This window comes from Periplaneta americana, chromosome 13 (assembly GCF_040183065.1).
Source record: "Periplaneta americana isolate PAMFEO1 chromosome 13, P.americana_PAMFEO1_priV1, whole genome shotgun sequence".
NCBI classification, from domain to species: Eukaryota; Metazoa; Arthropoda; class Insecta; order Blattodea; family Blattidae; genus Periplaneta; species Periplaneta americana.
Genome location: NC_091129.1, coordinates 88,450,425 through 88,471,561, shown reverse-complemented (window position 1 = coordinate 88,471,561; position 21,137 = coordinate 88,450,425). Strand labels below are relative to the sequence as shown.

The 21,137-nt window shown below is 34.6% G+C and overlaps 1 protein-coding gene across 1 annotated transcript; it reads left to right on the top strand.

Annotated features, from left to right (window-relative positions):
* Positions 1–287: 287 nt before the first annotated feature.
* On the top strand, positions 288–21,137 carry LOC138712092 (lathosterol oxidase-like). Its single transcript, XM_069843485.1, has 6 exons — positions 288–536; positions 5,519–5,706; positions 6,720–6,968; positions 8,567–8,750; positions 11,387–11,559; positions 18,306–21,137. The coding sequence occupies exons 1-6, from the start codon at positions 341–343 to the stop codon at positions 18,519–18,521; spliced, it is 1,206 nt and encodes a 401-aa protein (XP_069699586.1). The 5' UTR covers positions 288–340; the 3' UTR covers positions 18,522–21,137.

Below are 21,137 nucleotides of genomic sequence, written 5' to 3'. Positions count from 1 at the left end.
AGTACACATGTACTGAATATGTTAATGAGAAGCTCGGATCGTCTCCAATATCTTCATCAAAATGATTCTAGGTGTATGACAAAGCAAGATGCAGATATAAGTTTAATTATGTATTGTATGAATAATCCAGCAGGAACGTAATCAATTGGTCACTTGGAGAAGTACAGATGGGTACAACGGTCTCCAATCTTAAGTGATAGCAATCTTAATTAAAAATGAGTGCACATGTACTGAGAAAAATCCGGTATCTTAACTTGGTAGCTATAAAAGAAGACGTTCTCAAACATGAAAGACTATATGATCAGAAGCAGTTCGTGAATGGGACTGTCTTACTGTTGCCATGGGGACGAAAACGACGGATTCTGAAGAAAAAATGAAGGGTGCTAAGATGAATAAACATTTTTATGACCCTATGGCTGTAACATGGTTGGAGAAATACAGCGATACAATGGAAAAGATCTGGGCGAGGATGCCTGCAACTATGGGAACTGCGATAGCGACTTTGGCAGTGTTCCTTCTTGGAGCTACAATGAGAGGTATTTTATATAGCTTCATATTACTAGATTTCATTCCCTCAGATAATTGCAATAATACAGAACGATTCGTTTCCATATGGATAAGATAAAAACACCGTAGAATGAAAATGATTGTAGTTTATGGTTCCTTCATTTAGGCCTACAAAAATAGTTCTTTTCTCTTTTTTCCACGTTAGACTTGAAGGGCCCTCCTATTTTATTCTGCAGGGCTTTCATTTCAAAACTATCCAGTATAAATAACTAATTATCTCAATTGAATTCAATTTAAACAAAAACACGTCAACTTAAATATTCAGGAGGAAGTCTGAAACCAGGCTTAATTGCATTTTAGATTTCACCCCCCACCCCAGCCACCTCCACTTTGAAATTTCAAATGACACCCCTATATTTTTATACTTAAATATTTATTTATTTTATTTATTTAATAATAACATTACATAAAAACGTTGCATTAAAATATCCCGAAAGAACAAAGCTCGTGTTCGGGGACAGTTCCATTACATAGATATACATACTTTGTAGACAAAATACTTAAGAAAAAAGATCACATAAAGATGATAATAAAATTAGTAAATACTAATACTAGTAATAATTCAGTGAAAAAAGAGACGATGTTAAGATTGGTGGATTAATATTAAATTATTATTAGTAGTATAATTAGTACAGGTCATGTTCATATAGTAACCAAGATAAGATAGTAAAAATATACTTAGGATGGAAATGAACTTGTTTTACAATACATGGTACATAATATAAATACAGAGAAGTCTGTCATATAAATTTTTTAATTCTGGATCTGAAAATTTCATTGCTTAAAGTAGTCAATTCTGGATGACATTTTATTATCGAATTATATAGACGTGGATCATAATTTGTACTGTGTAGTAAAGCAGCAGATGTGAAACATTTAGGTTCAACTAATTTAAGAATTTCATTTCGTCTTGTATTATGATCATGTGGCTGAGCTGCAAAATTCATTCTATAAAGAGCATTCAATTGTCTATACGTCTCATTCATTTGTTTCGGAATCTTTTGTTTTCTATCGTCTCCTGGCAACCTGGATTGTTGTTATTGTTGATTAGAACTGAAGACAATAAAGCTACAAAAACGTATTGAGCATTTCATGTAATAGTTATGTTTGTGTATTAAATTATTTTAAAATGGTGTATACCCTTCAAGAGAGAATATAAATCATCCTTATTGATCAAATTTAGGAAATTACACAAAATAACCTGTTTTTTCATCCTACAATCCACTGATAATAACAAAAATACAGGTTGCCAGGCGACGATAGAAAAGAAAAGATGCGAAAAAAATGAATGAGGTATATAAACAATTCAATGCTCTTTCATATTTAAGTAGGTGCCATTTGAAATTTCAAAGTGGGGGTGGGTGGAGTGTGAGTGATTAAACCTAAAATGTAATTAAGCCTGGTTTCAGACTTCCCTCTCAATATCTAAATTGACGTGTCTTTTTCTTTAAATTGAATTCAATTTAAATAATCAGTTATTTAGGCTGGGAGGTTTTGAAATGAAGGCCCTGTATGTTAAATTAATGGTATTTATTGGGAATATAATAATTAAATTTTAGCAATTTATTCCTGGCACTTTTATCCTTAATTTAACAGGGGCTCTTGGAAAAACACTAGTATAATTTAATCTCCAAATTACGAGTTTTATCATTGAAAATTTGAGTACTATTTTTTTGCTGCAGTTTGATGGTTAACATGTTTATAAACTTAAATTTCTTAAAAAGCCTGTATTAAGACTTGTACTAAGCTATAAAGAATGTTCCCTGAAAGTTTAAAATAATTCTAACCGGAATAAACTGAGGAAAGGTGAATTTTGTACAGAGAATATAAACATAATAGAAAATGACCTTCAAAATTTTAATATTTCCTACCTGCGTAGGCGAATTGTTACAAAACATAGTTCTTTTTAAAATGAGTATGTTATGTTTCATATATAGTTAGAAAGTGGAAATTTTAGAGAAAGGAATGCATTGAAAAACGGAAAATGAACATTTTTTTAAAACCATGTTTCAAGGCGAGCAATGCTATGACGGATTGTTACCTACCAAAAAATATATTTAGTGTATGCATAATATATGTTTTAAATTATACCGTTGAAAAGAGGAAAATTTAGAGAATATATTATATTAAAAACGAAAGTGAAATTTTTACATTTTTTTCAAAGTTCAGATTCCCTTAATTCCTGCTATACGTGATTTACATTTCAGACTAATTTCAGAGAAAAATTTATTCTATATTTACCCTAAGATCAACAGTGACCCTGGGTCGTTTGTGTAGACACAGCGTTCTTCACAAATATCCAAACAAAAAAATCACGTATTGTATCCTGAAGCTACTTACTATAAAATCCTAACAAGCAATCTACCCATAAAGAACTACCCACTACAGAAACTTAGCATTGTACTAATAAAAAAACATAGCAACAGGAACCTACCAACTTATCCTTAAAGAACTACACATTGGAACTTGGCAACCTAGTATAGAAAAGTAGAAACTATCCATAATGATATAAATAGATTTACTAACTGACATTACCAGTAGAAAATTACATATCTAGATATACTAAAAGAATCTAAACTCTCCATAATAATTATCAACGGATCATCAAAAGAATTCCGTACTAAAGAGAAGTGTCTACCAATCTACCCACAAATAACTAGGCTACGTATTAAAAAGTTCAACCCGTATATTAACCTTCTGATAAAGAATTACGTACAGTACGATTATTTAGTCCTGACAGTCGCCGGGGATCTGCGCCTGGGTCAGGCGACTCCATTAAGTTACGCCAAGGGATGTTCAGGTTAGTCTGTTGCCTGCAGTCAAAGCGATCGGATGTCACGCATGCTGTATAGCGTTGTGTTTCCAGTATAGTTGAGCTGAACTGCATTCTTTTGCCGACCGCTCACCGTTATCTCTACTCCGGAACTCTCCCCACTACTCCTATTACTTCTCTTTCGCGTCGCTGAGCTGCCAGGACTAAATAATCGGGCTGTAGGTTACTGAAGTACAAATAGATTCTTACCAATCATCCAGGCAATACAGAATTACCGGATTCTAATACTACGATTTTTCTTTCTGCATATTTGGTTTGAGTACCGGAAGCGTTCCCCTTCCCCTCTGTTTCGACAAATGTAAAGGGCTTCGAGGTGTTAGAGTTAGACCGATGATGTAGCCTATTTTCCATCTTATTGCTGTGTGAACGCGCGCTGACGCCAGGCGCGTCGGAGTGATTGATGGAGATAGCGGCTGTGCCAGGTGCGTCGCTCAGCTCTCGGCTTATCGGCCAGGTGTGCTGCGGCCCACTTGAAACGCCTTATCTGCTGATTACAAAGTTGTCAATTGTGTAAAGTTTGTGAAATAAGCATAGCTACTCTTCAACATTGTACCAGATCAAAGTCTGATTTTGCTTCGTCCTTGCGTAGAGACTGAATCAGCGGCAACTCTCGGTTTGCCGTCAGTGGTCTGTGTTCTAATTCTGCTAGGTAAAGAGAAATATATGGGGGCAAGAATTTTTTGAACCTTTCGATTTTTAGCATATCATTATATTTTTATTATGTTTTTTGTAGCTCAGTATTTCGCTTTTCTCTTCACTAATTCCCTTCTCTTCTTCTGTTTTTCTATTTCTCTTTTCTGTTTCCTCTTTTATATTTTATAGCTTCTGTTTTCTCTTTCCTCTTTCCTGATTTTCGTTTTCTGATTTCCGTTCCCCCTGTTTTCTCTTTCCTGTTTTTTGTTTTCCGTTTTCTCTTTCCTGTTTGCTGTTTTTTCTTCCTCTTATCTCTCTTTTCTTTTCTGTTTTGTCTTTCTTTCCTGTTTCCTATTTTCTGTTTTCTGTTCTCTCTTTCTGTCTTTTGTTTTTCCTTTTCTCTTCTTTTTTCTTTTTTCTCTTTTCTGTTTTCCTCTTTTTCGCTCTCTTCCCTTTTTCTTTACATTCCCCTCCTCTCTCTTCTTTTCTTCTTTCTCTTCTTTTCTTCTCTCTTCACTTCTCTCCGTTTTTCTCTCTCTTCTCTGTTCCTTTTCCATTATTTCTCTATTTCTCTTTCTTCTCTCCTCTCTAACCTCTATTCTGTTCTCTTCTTTTCTATATTCTCTTCTTTTCTATATTCTATTCTTTTCTTTTCTCTATATTCTATTCTTTTCTTTTCTCTATATTCTATTCTTTTCTTTTCTCTATATTCTATTCTCTTCTTTTCTCTACATTCTATTCTCTTCTTTTCTCTATATTCTATTCTCTTCTTTTCTCTATATTCTATTCTTTTCTTTTCTCTATATTCTATTCTTTTCTTTTCTCTATACTATATTCTTTTCTTTTCTCTATATTCTATTCTTTTGTTTTCTCTATATTCTATTCTTTTATTTTCTCTATTCTATTGCTCTTTTTTCCATTCTCTTCTTTTCTTTATTCTCTTCTCTTCTTTACTCTGTTTTCTCTCAACTTATCTCTATTCTCTGCCCTTCTTTTCTCTATTCTATTTTCTTCTTTTCTCTTCTCTTCTTTCTCCTTTCTATTCTCTTATTTTCTTTATTCCCTTCTCTTTTCTGCTTTACACTATTCTCTTCTCTACTTTTTTCTATTCCCTTCTCTTCTTTTTCTATTCCCTTCTCTTCTTTTGTCTATTCTCTTCCCTACTTTTCTCTATTACCTTCTCTTCTTTTTTTCTTCTCTTCTCTCTTTTCTTCTTTTCTTTAGTCTCTTCTTGCGCTAGTCCCTTCTCTACTTTTCTCTGTTCTCTTATTTTCTTTTCTCTTACTTATTTCTCTCGCTTCTCTGTTCCTCTTCCCTCTTTCTATTTCTCTCTTCGTTTCTTTTCATTCTCTTTCTCTCCATTTTGTCCCTTCCCCTTCTCTCCATTCTTTCTTCTCTATCTTCTCTCTATTTTGTCGATTCCTCTCTCTTCTTTCCTCTCTGCTCTTTTTATCTAACCATAGTATTGCGATTGTGTGTCTACAGGAGAGTGGCTGTTGGTACTGATCCACTGCGCCAAGTATCTGGGCTACGACACGGCCGGCAACCAGTCAAGCACTGAACCCTTCACACTGAATCTCGAAGCCCTGAACCTCAAGGGTCTGCCCTACTACTGGTTGGGCGCGTCAGTAGTCTCGTACGGCTTGTACTTCCTCATCGGGGGCTTCCTGCACGTGAGTTGAATATGTAGTCATGGTAACAATATTGAAGTTGTGACAAGCGAGATTTTAATTCAGATAATATAGTAAATTTGCAGAGGAATGGAACTTGTATCCCGGGATAATTACGAAGAAATTTCCCCTTTGGAGGATTTATAAGGAATAATTTTTACATAACTGTGTTAAAAATATAATTAGTTCCAAATTATATCGAATATTACACAATAAATCGCGCACAGAGCTAGAAACGTGTCAGACTAGCACGACACTCACAACTCAACCGCTTTATGAATCCGATCATGGTCCGCGGTGGCCGACATAGTATATGACGGGAATTCAGTTCGTTCGCTTTCGGCTGTTTCCGGCTGACACCAGATACTGTAATAAATATATCAAATCTATAAACACATAGTACATACAATTTATTATTTCCGTCTTTATACCATGCAACAGTTCTTTAGTTTTACTTAATAATATTAAATGCCAACAAATATTGGATTTATTGAATTAAATTTTCGAACCTAATAATATAAAAAAGGAGTAAGGTTTAAAGTAGGCCTATACAAAACTTGAACAGTTTAATCTTGATATTGTTAGTGAAATTTAGATATTTAAAAGCAAGATTTAAGAAGGTTAAATGAGGCAGAAATGACTTTTGAGGAAAAAAGTGGAACAGTTTGTTAAATCACAAAAGAAATTAAAAAGAAAAGAAATTGAAATTACATTTATCTTAGAAAGAATAAACTTTACAGGGAATATGAGAAACAACATAACTTATATTAAGAATGGGTGACGATTATAGTGTAATAAAATATTAGTAGATAGCTATTCTGTGGTCTGTATTCAATCACAACGGAACGTCGGAAGAAAATGTCATTTTTTCCATATAAAAACATCGATATTATTTACTCCGTAATCCTTCAAAAGTTATTGATACATTTCTACTACACTCTGTATAAATGTTCCAACCAGAGTGAGCTTGGTCTTATGTAACACAGCACTGCAGCGCTGCTGGTTTTGTTTTTCAGTGGTACTATTACGTAAGGAGGAGGGACTCTGCCGAGGAGTGGAAGTGCCAGCCTCACAAATGGTTGTCCCCAGATCTGGAGCGTCACGAGATCATGGTGGGCTCTTTCAGTCTCTTGATAACCAGCTCCTTCACCGCCACCGTCGCCTGCTACATCGCTAACGGGGGCTGGTCTACCGTGTACTATGAGTTCGGAGAGTACACGTGGACCTGGTGGTTCCTGCAGTGGATCGTCATCTTCGTCTACCAGGTCGGTGGACTCGAGAGGTTTTCAGAATCTGTATGGACATTCAATAAACTTTTCATGAACTACAGTGAAATCGCAAACTACTCGAAATTTGAAAATACTAGCTCAATTGATTTGTTAAATCATTTTCTCTTAACCTACGACGTTTTAGAAGGCCTGGTCACAGTTTCGAAGTTTCCTGAAGGACAACGTATAATATGCAGGAATAAACCACATACGATTGAAGATAATAATAGTAATAATAATAATAATAATAATAATAATAATAATAATAATAATAGTAAATCCCGAAAAACAAAGTGTATGATTATGTCTCGTGACGAGAATATTGTACGAAATGGAAATATAAAAATTGGAAATTTATCTTTTGAAGAGGTGGAAAAATTCAAATACCTGGAAGCAACAGTAACAAATATAAATGATACTCGGGAGGAAATTAAACACAGAATAAATATGGGAAATGCCTGTTATTATTCGCTTGAGAAGCTTTTATCATCCAATCTGCTGTCAAAAATTCTAGAAGTTAGAATTTATAAAATAGTTATATTACCGGTTGTTCTGTATGATTGTGAAACCATGTAGCACGTATGGGCGAATCCAGAAATACATATAGAATGTTAGTTGGAAGGCAGGAGGGAAAAAAACCTTTGGGGAGGTGGGATATGATGATAGAGACTGGATTAACCTTGCTCAGAATAGGGACCAATGGCGGTCTTATGTGAGGGCGGCAATGAACCTCTGGGTTCAATAAAAGCCAGTAAGTAAATAAGTAATAATAATAATAGTAATAGTAATAATGATAATAATAATAATAATAATAATAATAATGGTAATAATTTATTTTTCGTGGCAGAGTTAAAGCCGTAAGACCTTCTCTTCCACTCAACCAGCAAAAAGTAGGCCTTTACAGTATACATACATATGAATGAAATTACAAGTTACAAAGATCACAAAAAATTGAGTTCGATAAAATTTCGTTTCTACAAGAGTAACTTAGAAATTAAACAGTAAAATACTATGAATTATTTATCAAACAGTGAAATACAAACTGTGTAGCAAAATTAAACTAATGTAAATAGTGTTAATATATTTCAAATAACGCTAGTGCGGGACAAGAAAAAGTACACATGAAACGTTTTACGCAATTAAAAGCACTTACAATTATAATTTTTCAATAAATTCTATACCAAGTTACGCAGAAAAGTCCAAATAATTATTAGGGGTATAAAACCATTTTTTACCTCTTATCTCACATTAATCGTATCAATCAGAAGGTGTTTTCCCGATACAATGGCTGTTTAGCCGAGGGAGGACGACATTTCCAGCAACTTCTACAGTATAAGATAAGATTTTATACAAGCTTCAGGGAGCGGAGTTGTACGCTTAGTAGCCGAGAAGTAAAACACCAATTGAGCGGTCAAGGTTTATAAATAAAGCCCTGTAACACTTTATTTTATACGACTATGTTACATATTAGTTTTTGGTTCATTAATATCTTGCATAATTTTTTCACTATGACTTGGTGTATTAGTTTTTGTTGCCCTAGAGCTATGCAACAGGTTTTTCTCACATCTGAGTGGCGTATTATATTATGTTTCCAGGACTATGTTACGTACCTACTGCACCGTCTGTACCACATACCTTTCCTCTACAAGCACTTCCACAAGCTGCATCACAAGTACAAGCAGCCCACTGCCTTCTCCGTGACGGCCATCCACCCCGTCGAGATTATGCACATACAGATTACTCTCATGTTGCCCATCTTCGTATTTCCTGTCCACTTCGGTGAGTTCAATTGTCTATACAGGATGAAATATCACTTGTTTTGCACAAACGACAGTAGTGATCTGAATAGCTGTGCAGTGGACATAAAATATCTCCGAGCCTCGGCTACTTCATGGAGAAAGGACGAGATAAAGAGAAACAAACAAATTATGCTTTAGTGCGGATTGTTATGCGTGTATGTTAAAACTGAAAACATCGACTAGGTACTCACCGCTATCTGTTACTTCTATATCCCTGTGAAGTAATTGAGTGTGACAGTGGCAATGAGCGGATGGTTTTAATTTCAGCAGTGTCAAGGATTTGTTTCTATACAGATCATGTCGTCACACCAGTCCTTTTCTCCCGCAATTTCGCCTTCAGGAATCGAAATGATTGTCGTAACGGTCTTCAGGCTCGGAGATATCCTGTGGTCACTGTATGTTATATTCAAGTAGAATTCTATGTGCTTGCTTTGTCTGTTAGATGATTTAGGCCTGGACAAGGGTGCTAAGATAGACACAGAATTTAAAGGTGGGTGAGGAATAGTCAATAAACTTCTCGTATGTTTTTATTTTAGTTGGTTATTTAACGATGCTGCATCAACTACTCGGTTATTTAACGTCGATGGGATTGGTGATAACGAGATTGTATTTGGCGAAATGAGATCTAGGATTCGCCATAGATTATCTGATATTCACTTTAAGTTTGGGGAAGACCTTAGAAAAACCCAACCAGATAATCAGCCCAAGCGAAAATCGAACCCGCGACCAAGCGGAACTCCGAGTCGACAGGCAAGCGCCTTAGCCGATTGAGCTACGCTGGTGGCCTCGTGTAATGTTGGCAAATGATAATCCTTGATGTACGCGCAAGCGGAATGAAAATATTTAGAAACGCCCTTGTTATTATCACATCGAGGAATAACGATTAGTTATCCACACCTGTGGAGTAACGGTCAGCGCGTCTGGCTGTGAAACCAGGTGGCCCGGGTTCGAATCCCGGTCGGGGCAAGTTACCTGGCTGAGGTTTTTTCCGGGATTTTCCCTCAACCCAATAGGAGCAAATGTTGGGTAACTTTCGGTGCTGGGCCCCGGACTCATTTCACCTGCATTATCACCTTCATATCATTCAGACGCTAAATAACCTAGATATTGATACAGCGTCGTAAAATAACCCCCCAAAAAATAACGATTAGTTACTGTCGTCTAGAAGGTAAATTAATTTTTAGACAGCCATTCCTAAAAGTAGACCTATATAACACTAGGCAAAGGTGTTAAAATGGTCTCTTACATGATAGAGTGCCAACAGTACTTTTAACACTAGTGTGAAAAGTATTTTAACAGCGTCGAATGTCTTATTGTTTCCCACCAGATATCACACGAGAACAATTGCAACCGACCAATAAAGCGGTTCGAAAAATGGCAGACTTGCTTTTAAAAAGACTATTTTTGGTTAAGAAACGTAGATACGTTAAATTAATTGCTTTATCAATTGTTTTATTGAAAACCATATCATACAATGAAGAATTAAATGTAATAATAATTATAAAAAATGGTGGGAACCCGGGTTGGAAGCGGATACCTCGCGATCACTATTATAATGAGGGGGAAATAAAGTAGTGGAGAAATCGAGGGGGAGGGAATTATCTCTCAACCAATACGAACGAACTGCTGTATAAAAATAATATAAGACACTCACGTTAAAATGATTTTATTTGAACTGTTCATAGCAAAAGAAATTCCGGTTCATAATTATTTTTCTGGAGGAAAAGATGGATGTACTCGAATGGTAAAACTGCAGCCTCTATAGAGACTATTTTGCTTCTAGTTTCTATCGTAAGAATAACATTTGAAGCGCGAGTGTCGCACTTCTGTAGATACGTTACGAAACTTAGCTGTGTTGTAACATTTGTAGATTAAGTTCGTACATTTTTACGGTTCCGACGGAGTCCCGCTGCAGTGCCCTCTACTTTTTCTCGAAGAGTATTACGATCACCTCAGACTGGTGCCATCTGAACGCCAGGCACAATACTATATCATGCCATACCGTTTTGGTTAATGCTGTTGTAATAATGATAATGGATGACGGTGAAGTGATGCGGGAAAACTGGAGATTCCCGAGAAAAACTTCAGAAGTTGTGGCTTTTTCCAGCACAAATACTACTCCGCCATGACCGGGATTTGAACTCGGGCCTTAGGTCACTGTATATTGAAGAGATTTGTTTTAGTTGATGTTGAAGGCTTAAAGACATTTCTGTGAAACATACTGTTTCAGGATATATCTGTAATTTCATGCTTCGAACTTACTTCCTGAATCACGTATGCATGAAAATATTTGATTGTTATTATGTAAGGTCAAAAATGGTATTGGCGAACATAAACAGAGACGAAAAATCGCTCATTTTACAGTTCCTCTTCTTTGTGTTTCGTATCAGATAACATATTTCACACGGTTTTGACTTTAACGAGGTTAAAATTGACAAAATCTACAAATGACTCTTTCATACAACAGGTCAAGTGGTGACATCTATAAAAATTGTTTCGTATGAAAGTCGATTTGCGATAAAGCGACGCTTCCAGCCTCTGTTTATGTGACCCACAATACTCATAACGTTGACACAGAAATTGAGTTACGAGCAGTAGTGTTTTGTTTGTTTGCAGTTCCCTTCTATGCGATAGCGCTGTATACGTATTACCATGGAATCATTGACCATTCGGGCGTCAACTTTAAAGCGTACTGGTGGCAACCCTGGCAACCCGACGCCATTTTTCATGATAACCATCACCAATATTTCCACGTCAACTTCGGTTTCAACATTTACCTTTGGGACAAGGTTAGTTAAAAATATCTTTCTTTTAATAATGCAAAGTGTGAACATTTTATGCTACGGCACTTCCTTTCCACTTAGTGAGGACGTTAATGAAGACGGTGGAAGGAAAAAGAAACGCACTGGCGTCAATAAAAGCGCTATTACTGAAGCTCCAAGCAAGGGATAAGAGTCATTGTGTAGATAAAGTCTACCAAATTTCATAGCTGAAGAAAATTAATGATGCTGGAGCTTTATTAAGGGGCCTATATTAAATTTTAATCACTTAAGCAACCAGTAAATGTCAACTGGATTTTATAGCCCATATTTAATTAATATTGACAAGTTAAATCGATCTCAAGGGATTTATTTATTTATACATTTTTAGTTACTTACATAATTATTTATTTACTTATTCTTTACTTATTTACGTACTATTTATTTATGAACTTATTTATTTACTTATGTGTTGGTGCATTTATTTTATTATTATTATTATTATTATTATTATTACTATTATTATTACCTATTTTTAAGAAGGGGAACAAGACTAACTGTGGTAACTTTCGAGGAATATCACTTTTGTTGACGTCGTACAAAATTTTGTCGAATATCCTTTTGAGAAGATTAAAGACCCATTCACAATGAAAATTAAACATAAACATAACGTAAGCATAAAACCTTGTGTCCATGTTATTTAATGAAAGCATTCACAATGAATTACATAAGCATAAACTTAATCTTAATCATAAGACGTTAACATGAAAGTTTGCAAACTCCAAACTTTCATGCTTATGTTTATGCGATTTGGAAACAGTACACAAGCGGAAAACGTGTTTTCACTTTTTGTTTAACATCTCATGGGCTTTGCCTACAGGCAATATTTTGATCTATTGGCCGTGATGATAGCTAGGCGCGCAACATGGAATCATATGACGAAAAGTTGATTATTTTACATCTCCGTTTCTTTGATTTCAAGTATTGAAAGCCATATACTGATGCCATTGTAGTTATTAGAAACATAAATTGAATAGCTACATCGTCAGTCATTGTGCAATTCTCCATTTTTATGTAATAGATTCTGTACTTTTGTTGATTTGGTATGTTTGTTTCCACACACGTGTTATGTTTACGTTATGTTTAATTTTCATTGTGAATGGGCCTTGGCTACTTAAGTTTGTGGCATATGTTTATGTGCTTATGTTAATGTTTACGTTATGTTTAATTTTCATTGTGAATGGGCCTTAACTCCATATGTAGATGAAATTGTTGGGGATCATCATTGTGGTTTCAGGCGTAATAGATCGACAATTGATCAGATTTTTTGTATTCGACAGATATTGAAAAAAAAAATGGGAGTATAAGGGTACAGTACATCAGTTATTCATAGATTTCAAAAAGGCGTATGATTCGGTTAAGAGAGAAGTTTTATGTAATATTCTTATTGAATTTGGTATTCCCAAGAAACTAGTTCGATTAATTAAAATGTGTCTTAGTGAAACTTACAGCAGAGTCCGTATAGGCCAGTTTCTATCTGATGCTTTTCCAATTCACTGCGGGCTAAAGCAGGGAGATGCACTATCACCTTTACTTTGAACTTCGCTCTAGAATATGCCATTAGGAAAGTTCAAGATAACAGAGAGGGTTTGAAATTGAACGGGTCACATCAGCTTCTTGTCTATGCGGATGATGTTAATATGTTAGGAGAAAATCCACAAACGATTAGGGAAAACACGGAAATTCTACTTGAAGCAAGTAAAGAGATAGGGTTGAAAGTAAATCCCGAAAAGACTAAGTATATGATTATGTCTCGTGATCAGAATATTGTACGAAATGGAACTATAAAAGTTGGAGATTTATACTTCGAAGAGGTGCAAAAAATTCCAATATCTTGGAGCAACAGTAACAAATATAAATGACACTCGGGAGGAAATTAAACGCAGAATAAATATGGGAAATGCGTGTTATTATTCGGTTGAGAAGCTTTTGTCTTCTAGTCAGCTGTCAAAAATCTGAAAGTTAGAATTTATAAAACAGTTATATTACCGGTTGTTCTTTATGGTTGTGAAACTTGGACTCTCACTTTAAGAGAGGAACAGAGATTAAGGGTCTTTGAGAATAAGGTTCTTAGGAAATATTCGGAGCTAAGAGAGATGAAATTACAGGATAATGGAGAAAGTTACACAACACAGAACTGCACGCATTGTATTTTTCACCTGACGTAATTAGGAATATTAAATCCAGACGTTTGAGAAGAGCAGGGCATGTAGCACGTATGGGCGAATCCAGAAATGCATATAGAGTGTTAGTTGGGAGGCCAGAGGGGAAAAGACCTTTGGGGAGGCCGAGACGTAGATGGGAAGATAATATTAAAATGGATTTGAGGGAGGTGGAATATGATAATAGAGGCTGGATTAATCTTGCTCAGGATAGGGACCAATGGCGGGCTTATGTGAGGGCGCCAATGAACCTCCGGGTTCCTTAAAAGCCAGTAAGTAAGTATTATTTGCTTTTATTTATACTCGCTTTAACATCTCTGGTCACATCGCGAGTTAATCTTTTGGGTGAAATCCGAAGGCCTGTGTACTATTGTTAATATTGGTTCTATTGTTGTGAACTAAATGGCGTCTGTAGATGTACTACTGATTTGCTATGAATATAATTTTGGTGATCAATGAAGCCAGTGATATTCGGGGATATTGTCGCCCGAATTTCCTGGCATTTGCCTTACGGTTGAGGGAAAATCGTGAAAAACCTCAGCCAGGAAATTCAACCCTGGCCAGGAATCGAAGCCGGGCCCTCTGCGTAAGAGACCAGTATGCTGACCCCTACACCACAGAGATGGTCTTGTATTTATTTATTTATTTATTTATTTATTTATTGACTTTCAATGAAGGTAGCTCCAAAGGACCCAATATATCTGATCAATTTACAGAAATTAATGAAAATAACAATAATGTGAATTTTCCGTGGTTTTCAAAGTCCCTTCAGGACAATGCTGGGATTTGAGGGTCCACGACCCGACTCCCAATCCTAATTAAGGCTGCACCAATATACCTAGGTATTATCTTATCCTACATTCTCTCACATTCCGCTATAGACCTGCTGTCTATCCGTGGAAGTATCTCACTAGACAAAACATGGTTTTGTAGGTGTGACGGTAAACTACTTCAATGTGGAGAAAGACGGAAAGAAAAAAACCTATGAATAAATTATATTCAGTGATGATGGTGATGATGATGATAATAATAATAAAAATTAAAAAGTAACAATAATTATATGCTAAACATAAGAAAGAAATTTGATTCCTGGAAAGAACTTCTAATAAAATATCCTTTCACCGCGAAATTCTAAATTTAAGTGCTGATAAGGTTACCATATTTTAAAATTGAAAATTTTGGGAAATTTATAGCATGTTGTAGGCCCTGTTTAATACAATGTTTTACACATTTCTCGCTGCCTCGAACTTTCTTAAAAAATCTCTCTTACCTACAATGCCATCATAGTATTATTGACATGTTATATGTTTCATTGCTCAAAATTATTAACACTAGCATTACAGTTTCACTATTCAAGTTACTTTGCTCATCTGTCGACTAAAATTTTAACAGTTTAAATATTCTTTGCAGAAAAGCGTATTTTTTTATAATGCCTGAAAAAGGCTTATGCCTGATGCAAACTGATAATTTGGTAACATACCAGTAAATCATTACTCATCTGAAGTTAAATTACTTAAGATGTTGTTAATTACGCGTAATATTTGGATCAGTATACGTGAAATGTTTAGCGGCTTCAGTATTTCGTCGTTGATTTTATGAAACCTCCTATGTGACAGTGCAGAGCACAATTTTTTCAGAATGAAGAAAAAAGTAATTAAATATCAATAGGCCAACATAAGAATATTAGTTAATTCGGTAGAAAACGTTGAATATGATATCATCCAAGTTCATTGTAGGCTTGTTGAAGTTTAATTAATTTCTCTTCCTCTTGAAAAGTTATGCTCTGTACTATCACATAGGAGATTTAATAAAATCAACGACGATTTATTGAATTTTACTAATCTTAATGTAATCTGTATGGACTGGGAGTGATTTCCTCCTGCCCCTCATCGGAATATACAGAATGGAAATAATATATTTTCATTTTTCATTTTTTCATTTATTTATTTTATTCCATAGATCTTACATGAGCAATGAAGCTTTAAGATGTGGAACATGTCAACATTTTACAATATTACAATTACAAGTGAGTTTAATTTTCTTTTACGTGAGCTTTCTGATAGATAATCTATGTTTATGTCACCACAGATTACAAATTCGGTATGTGGTTTATAAAGTCTTTTCAATAATGAATCTAAGTTAGTTGTAAATTTCTTATAATCTCCCATTGGCGCCCTATAAACACATAAGATAATTAAATTTGATATCTCATAACCAATTTGTATTCCACAGATTTCAATATCTTGTTCAAGGCAAAAATCAGATATATCAATTTTACTAAATAATAGATCCTCTCTGATAAAAATACAGGCACCCCCTTTTTGGAAGACATGTCTACAGAAATGGGAACCTAATACATATCCATGTAAAGACAGTTGTAGTATTTCCTGTTGCTTCATGTGATGTTCAGTTATACATAATATCTGAGGTTTATGCTTTTGAGTTGCTAAAGAAGTGATCAATTCATCAGTTTTTTGTTTTAATCCCCTAATATTTTGATGGAAAATAGTGAAGTTACTGTGTTCATTACTAGAAACATCAGAGCATTTACAATTTAGTTGAACTTGTTTCAAACACCTTACCGGTGGGAGGTTTAACCTAAAAAAGGAGAAGCCCTAGCATTAACTAACACAGGAATATTACAACTCTGCTTTTTAACATGGCTGCCTCTGATGCTATTAGCAATAAGAACCGAAAGGTGCTCCTTGCCTCTACCATTCAGATGCAGGCCATGTGACGTATATTCATACCTTCTTATAGGGCTTACATCTATCAAACCAATGTGTGATGCCCCAGGTCTCATCAGAGCCCGCTCAAGCCGCATATTCACGCTCCGCACCCTCCTGTGAAGATACGGCTTGTCGTGCCTGCTGAAAAGACTGAGAAATCCCACATTGGTATGGCTGCTCATCTCAATTATGTTGTTGACATCTTTCTCAATAGAATAGTTACAATCGTTATCTATACTATTACCTGGCCCACCCACTATAACTACATGATCCCTCTTAGAAAATTCTGAACTCAATTTCATCATATCCTCAACAACATTCTTGAGAGGAGCATTAGGCTTACATACACTAGATACTTCAAACTCATCGCCCAGTTTCGACTTCAAAAGTGAGGAAATACCTCTTGCATGGCTGCTTCCTAAAATCAATACTTTACTCCTACAATCATTAACCTTATCTGTTTTCTGACTTACCTTTACTAGTGTCGATACTGGGTCTGAGTTCTCCTGATCAACATTCATTGCTTGAAGAGCACTGAATTTGTTGGTCAGTTTGATTGATGCAGCATCATCCGCAGAGAAACGTCTACTCCTAGATTTGGAATTCTTCGGTTTCATCCAAGTCTGAGATCTCTCTTTATTCGAAACACTAATGCTATCCTTCAAAGCTCTCAATTTATTAATTTCACACTTTGCCTCATCTAATTCCAATTCTAGGGCTCTGATTCTCTCCAGTTGATCGCGCATCTTTCTATCATATATACAATCACTACATTCCCAACTACCTTTGTCAACAAAATTATCAGGATCTATATCTATACATTTCCAATGAAAACAGAAATTACAATTATTACATACCAATCCTTTCACTACAATCCTTCTACAACTACGACAGTTTCCAGACAGAGCAGCCATAGCACACATTATGTATATACTGTACCTTATTTACAAATTCAATTTCACTCACTTTTCAATTTAATGTACTTACGTATATTAGTTTTAGGTTATTTCTACCCTTTAGTATCACCACACTATAATATTTCAATAGGCCAACACTACACTTTATCACTTCACTATACCGCACTTTTCGACGTTGAAACTACACGACACGTCACTGCACTTATATTTCGGTCTAGATGAAACTTCACTATTTATGTTTTAAATTATTTCTACTTTGAAGTATCACCACACTACAATATTTCAATGGACCAACACTACACTTTATCACTTCACTATCCGGTACAACACTTGTCGACGTTAATCTACACGATACGTCACTTCACTGCACTTATATTTCAGTCTTGATGCAACTTCACTATTTATGTTATTTAACACACGCAATTTCTTAACCAACAATAGTATTTATATTGAAATGTGCTATTAATAATTTAGCCTAGTCCTTGTTAAAATATGTAAACACGTTCTATATTAGTGTTACAATTAAGCCTACTTATGTATCAATTAAATATTTCAACTTTACAAATAACAAAGAGCCTTAAAATTAGTCAACTTATGAGTTAAGAATTACTCAAGTTAAAAGAAGAACTGTGCATAATTTAACAGTCTGTTCCTTGTATAGAGCACAACAAAAATTCTAATACCATATAATCCCAAATGAATATGTACTTTTCTCAGAAAAATAATTTTTCCCTAAATGTTAACACTGTTTTACTATCCCCACGATTCTGATTTTTATTTCTTTCATTAGATAAACTGACGAGGAATTATTTATCTCTTTGCAGTTTTTCAATAAAATGAACTGTTTTCTTTGCAAATTAAATAAAAAGATTAACACACATCGTTATTATACATTTTTTTACTTGTAGCTCCATGGAACATACAGAAGAAAAGACAGGATTTACACAGAAGACATATTTTACGGCCGTGGTAAAGGTTTACTGGAGGCAACTGAAGATGAATTGAAAAGAGATTTGAAGGAAAGAGAATCAGAAAACCCTCTCGCTTACAGAAACAATGAGATGGAGTTCAAACTTACCGAGGATGACCTCAAGAAACGTAGCGGAGTGTCTGGAAGTACTTGAAATAAGAACTTCGAAGGAACCACAGGGCGTACAAAACAAGTATGAACGCAAGCTTTAAATATTGTAGGAAAAGTAGACGTTCATGAATCTAGAGTTTATAAATGTACGTAGAATGTATAACAGAAAGTGTGGAAAGAGTGAAGTGGAGTTCTTGTGAACATTATTACAAATGTGTTACAAGTCTCTTCTTTTGCTTGTAGAATGAGATTTGTTCAATATTTTTAGGAGTTTTCTGAAGCTTTTTCACAACATAGCCTACTCTCAAGACTTTATTTGGTTACTCCTCCATTTTCTCTTACTGGAGATAGTGATGTGATTTAGTGACACACATGAAATGTGTTCAGAGTAGTAGAAATAGTAGACCGACAGGAGAAAAGCGAATACCATAAGAAAGTTCGCACAGCATGTTTTTAAAATCAGAAATTCTACTCAGATTCGTGGGCTTAGAACCCAGATCTCTTTAGTGGAAAACACATGATTTATTGAGTGAATATAAGTGAGTTATAAATATATGAACGAATCCATTAAACACGTAACAGTATAGCGGATATTTTATCTCGTGTACATACCTTATCTTAAAAAAAAGCCTCTTAAAATGTGACAATACGGTGCTTTTATTATTGCAGATATAGGCAATTTATTCTAGTGCATTGCGAGAAACTAATACTATATAAATAAACCACATCCATATCGTATGGAGCCAGATATTCCCTGTATAATTAATTGCTGTAATTTGAATGTTCATTCAACACGCATTGAAACTTTCCCTCGCATGTAAATAAATATCATACGTCGAGTATAATTCAGACCGGCTTTATTTCATAGAATGAAATCGCTTTATGTATATTACACATTCCCAGAGTATCGTAGTTTAATTACAAAAGACTGCTTTATTCGATATTATTATGATGGCGATTATACACGACTGATTATTATTTAAATGTATGTTTTTGTACAGGGTGTTTTAAGAGTCACTCAACCCTCGTAATTTTAAATTCAGTTTAGTTTCATTAAGAAAACGCTCAAGAGATGGTTAGCTTATTTTTCTAGTAGACAAGATATGAAGGGTTCAGAACCATAGTGGGCCAAGCGCCATTTACTAAAACCGTAGAAAACAAGGGTTAAAATGAAGTTATTATCATAATTCAATGGAAACATATAGCAAGTAATATAAAGAATACACATTCAAACTAAATGATTTGTCAATCTTCATTAAACTATGATATTCACTTCACTTTAACCCTTGCTTTCTCCGTTTTTAATAAATGACGCTTAGTCCACTGTGGCTTTGAACCCTTCATATGTCCTGTTGAGTTGTAAAATTTTGTTATTCTTGAAAATGAAATGAATTTTGACTCCCAGTGTGTATGTAATGTGTTTATTACTTTTATTTGTGTAAGAAATACGTATTGAATATATTCGTGGTTAAAAGTAAGTAGATATAGTGTTAAAATTGACTTTCTCCTAGTATGATTACCAAACTACTGTTTTCGCTATGATTTTAATTGTAGTAATCATCTTGATTTTCGCTGTATAAATTCCATCATCATTACCAATAACAATTATTATTGTATTGTATATACATAAAGAATTACAAATTATGAACAATTATTTATTTATGAAATTTTGGTCCACTGACACGTTGCAAGTAATCACTGAATTATAATTATTTTTTCCCTCAAAAAGTGTAAATATAAATTCAGTGACATACGACTGTTCTTCGTACCATTTGTTATTATTTTAATGGAAGTTTATGTTTGCATATAGAATGTTGTAAAATCACTTAGAATTCGTAATCATAAACTTAATTAATTTTATTGAGAAAAGAGCTCGGAATACTGATAATATAACATACAGTGTTCAATTTTATTATACAACTTTATTACTATTGGGAATAGAGTAAATTATGCCTCCTTCTACATATTATTGTATATATTATTCTAATTTGTAAAAAAAAAAATGCTTATAAAATATCATTACTTGTAAAAAAATATGAATCTAGTACAAAAATCAATCTTTGTGTTCTTTCTAACATGATTAATATTGTATTTCAAAACCTGTGTTCACAAGAGTGTTACAGTTGATAATTCGATTGCACTTTGGTCTGTAAACAACATAAATTAATTAGAGTTAATCGACATTGTTTGTGTGTAATTATTATTTAAATGTAAGCCTATATACAGGGTGTCACAAAAATCAATTAATACTCGTTGAAATAAAACACGTAAATTTGATATTAAAAAAAGTTTAACGTTGTAACTAATTACTTCGTTTTGGTTTACCCATTGCTTACAAACTATATCTAACATTTACGTAAGCTACACGTCATTGGATCGACCTCGTCTTGGTGTCTGTTTCATGATCTTACCTCTAAGACCAAGATTTGCTAAGAGTTTCCCTTACGTACCTCAGTCTATACACGATGGTGGAGATCAAGACATAAGTTGCTAATGAGATGACATAGGACAAGCAAAAGACAAATGATCTCACTCAAAAGGGATTTGTTTCCTCATGGATCTGGCAGTCGGAACGATCGATAATTTATTTTGTGTTGATGGTGTGATTGGAATGTTTGCTTCTCGGTTTATTATACATCTGCAACTGTTTATATTTATA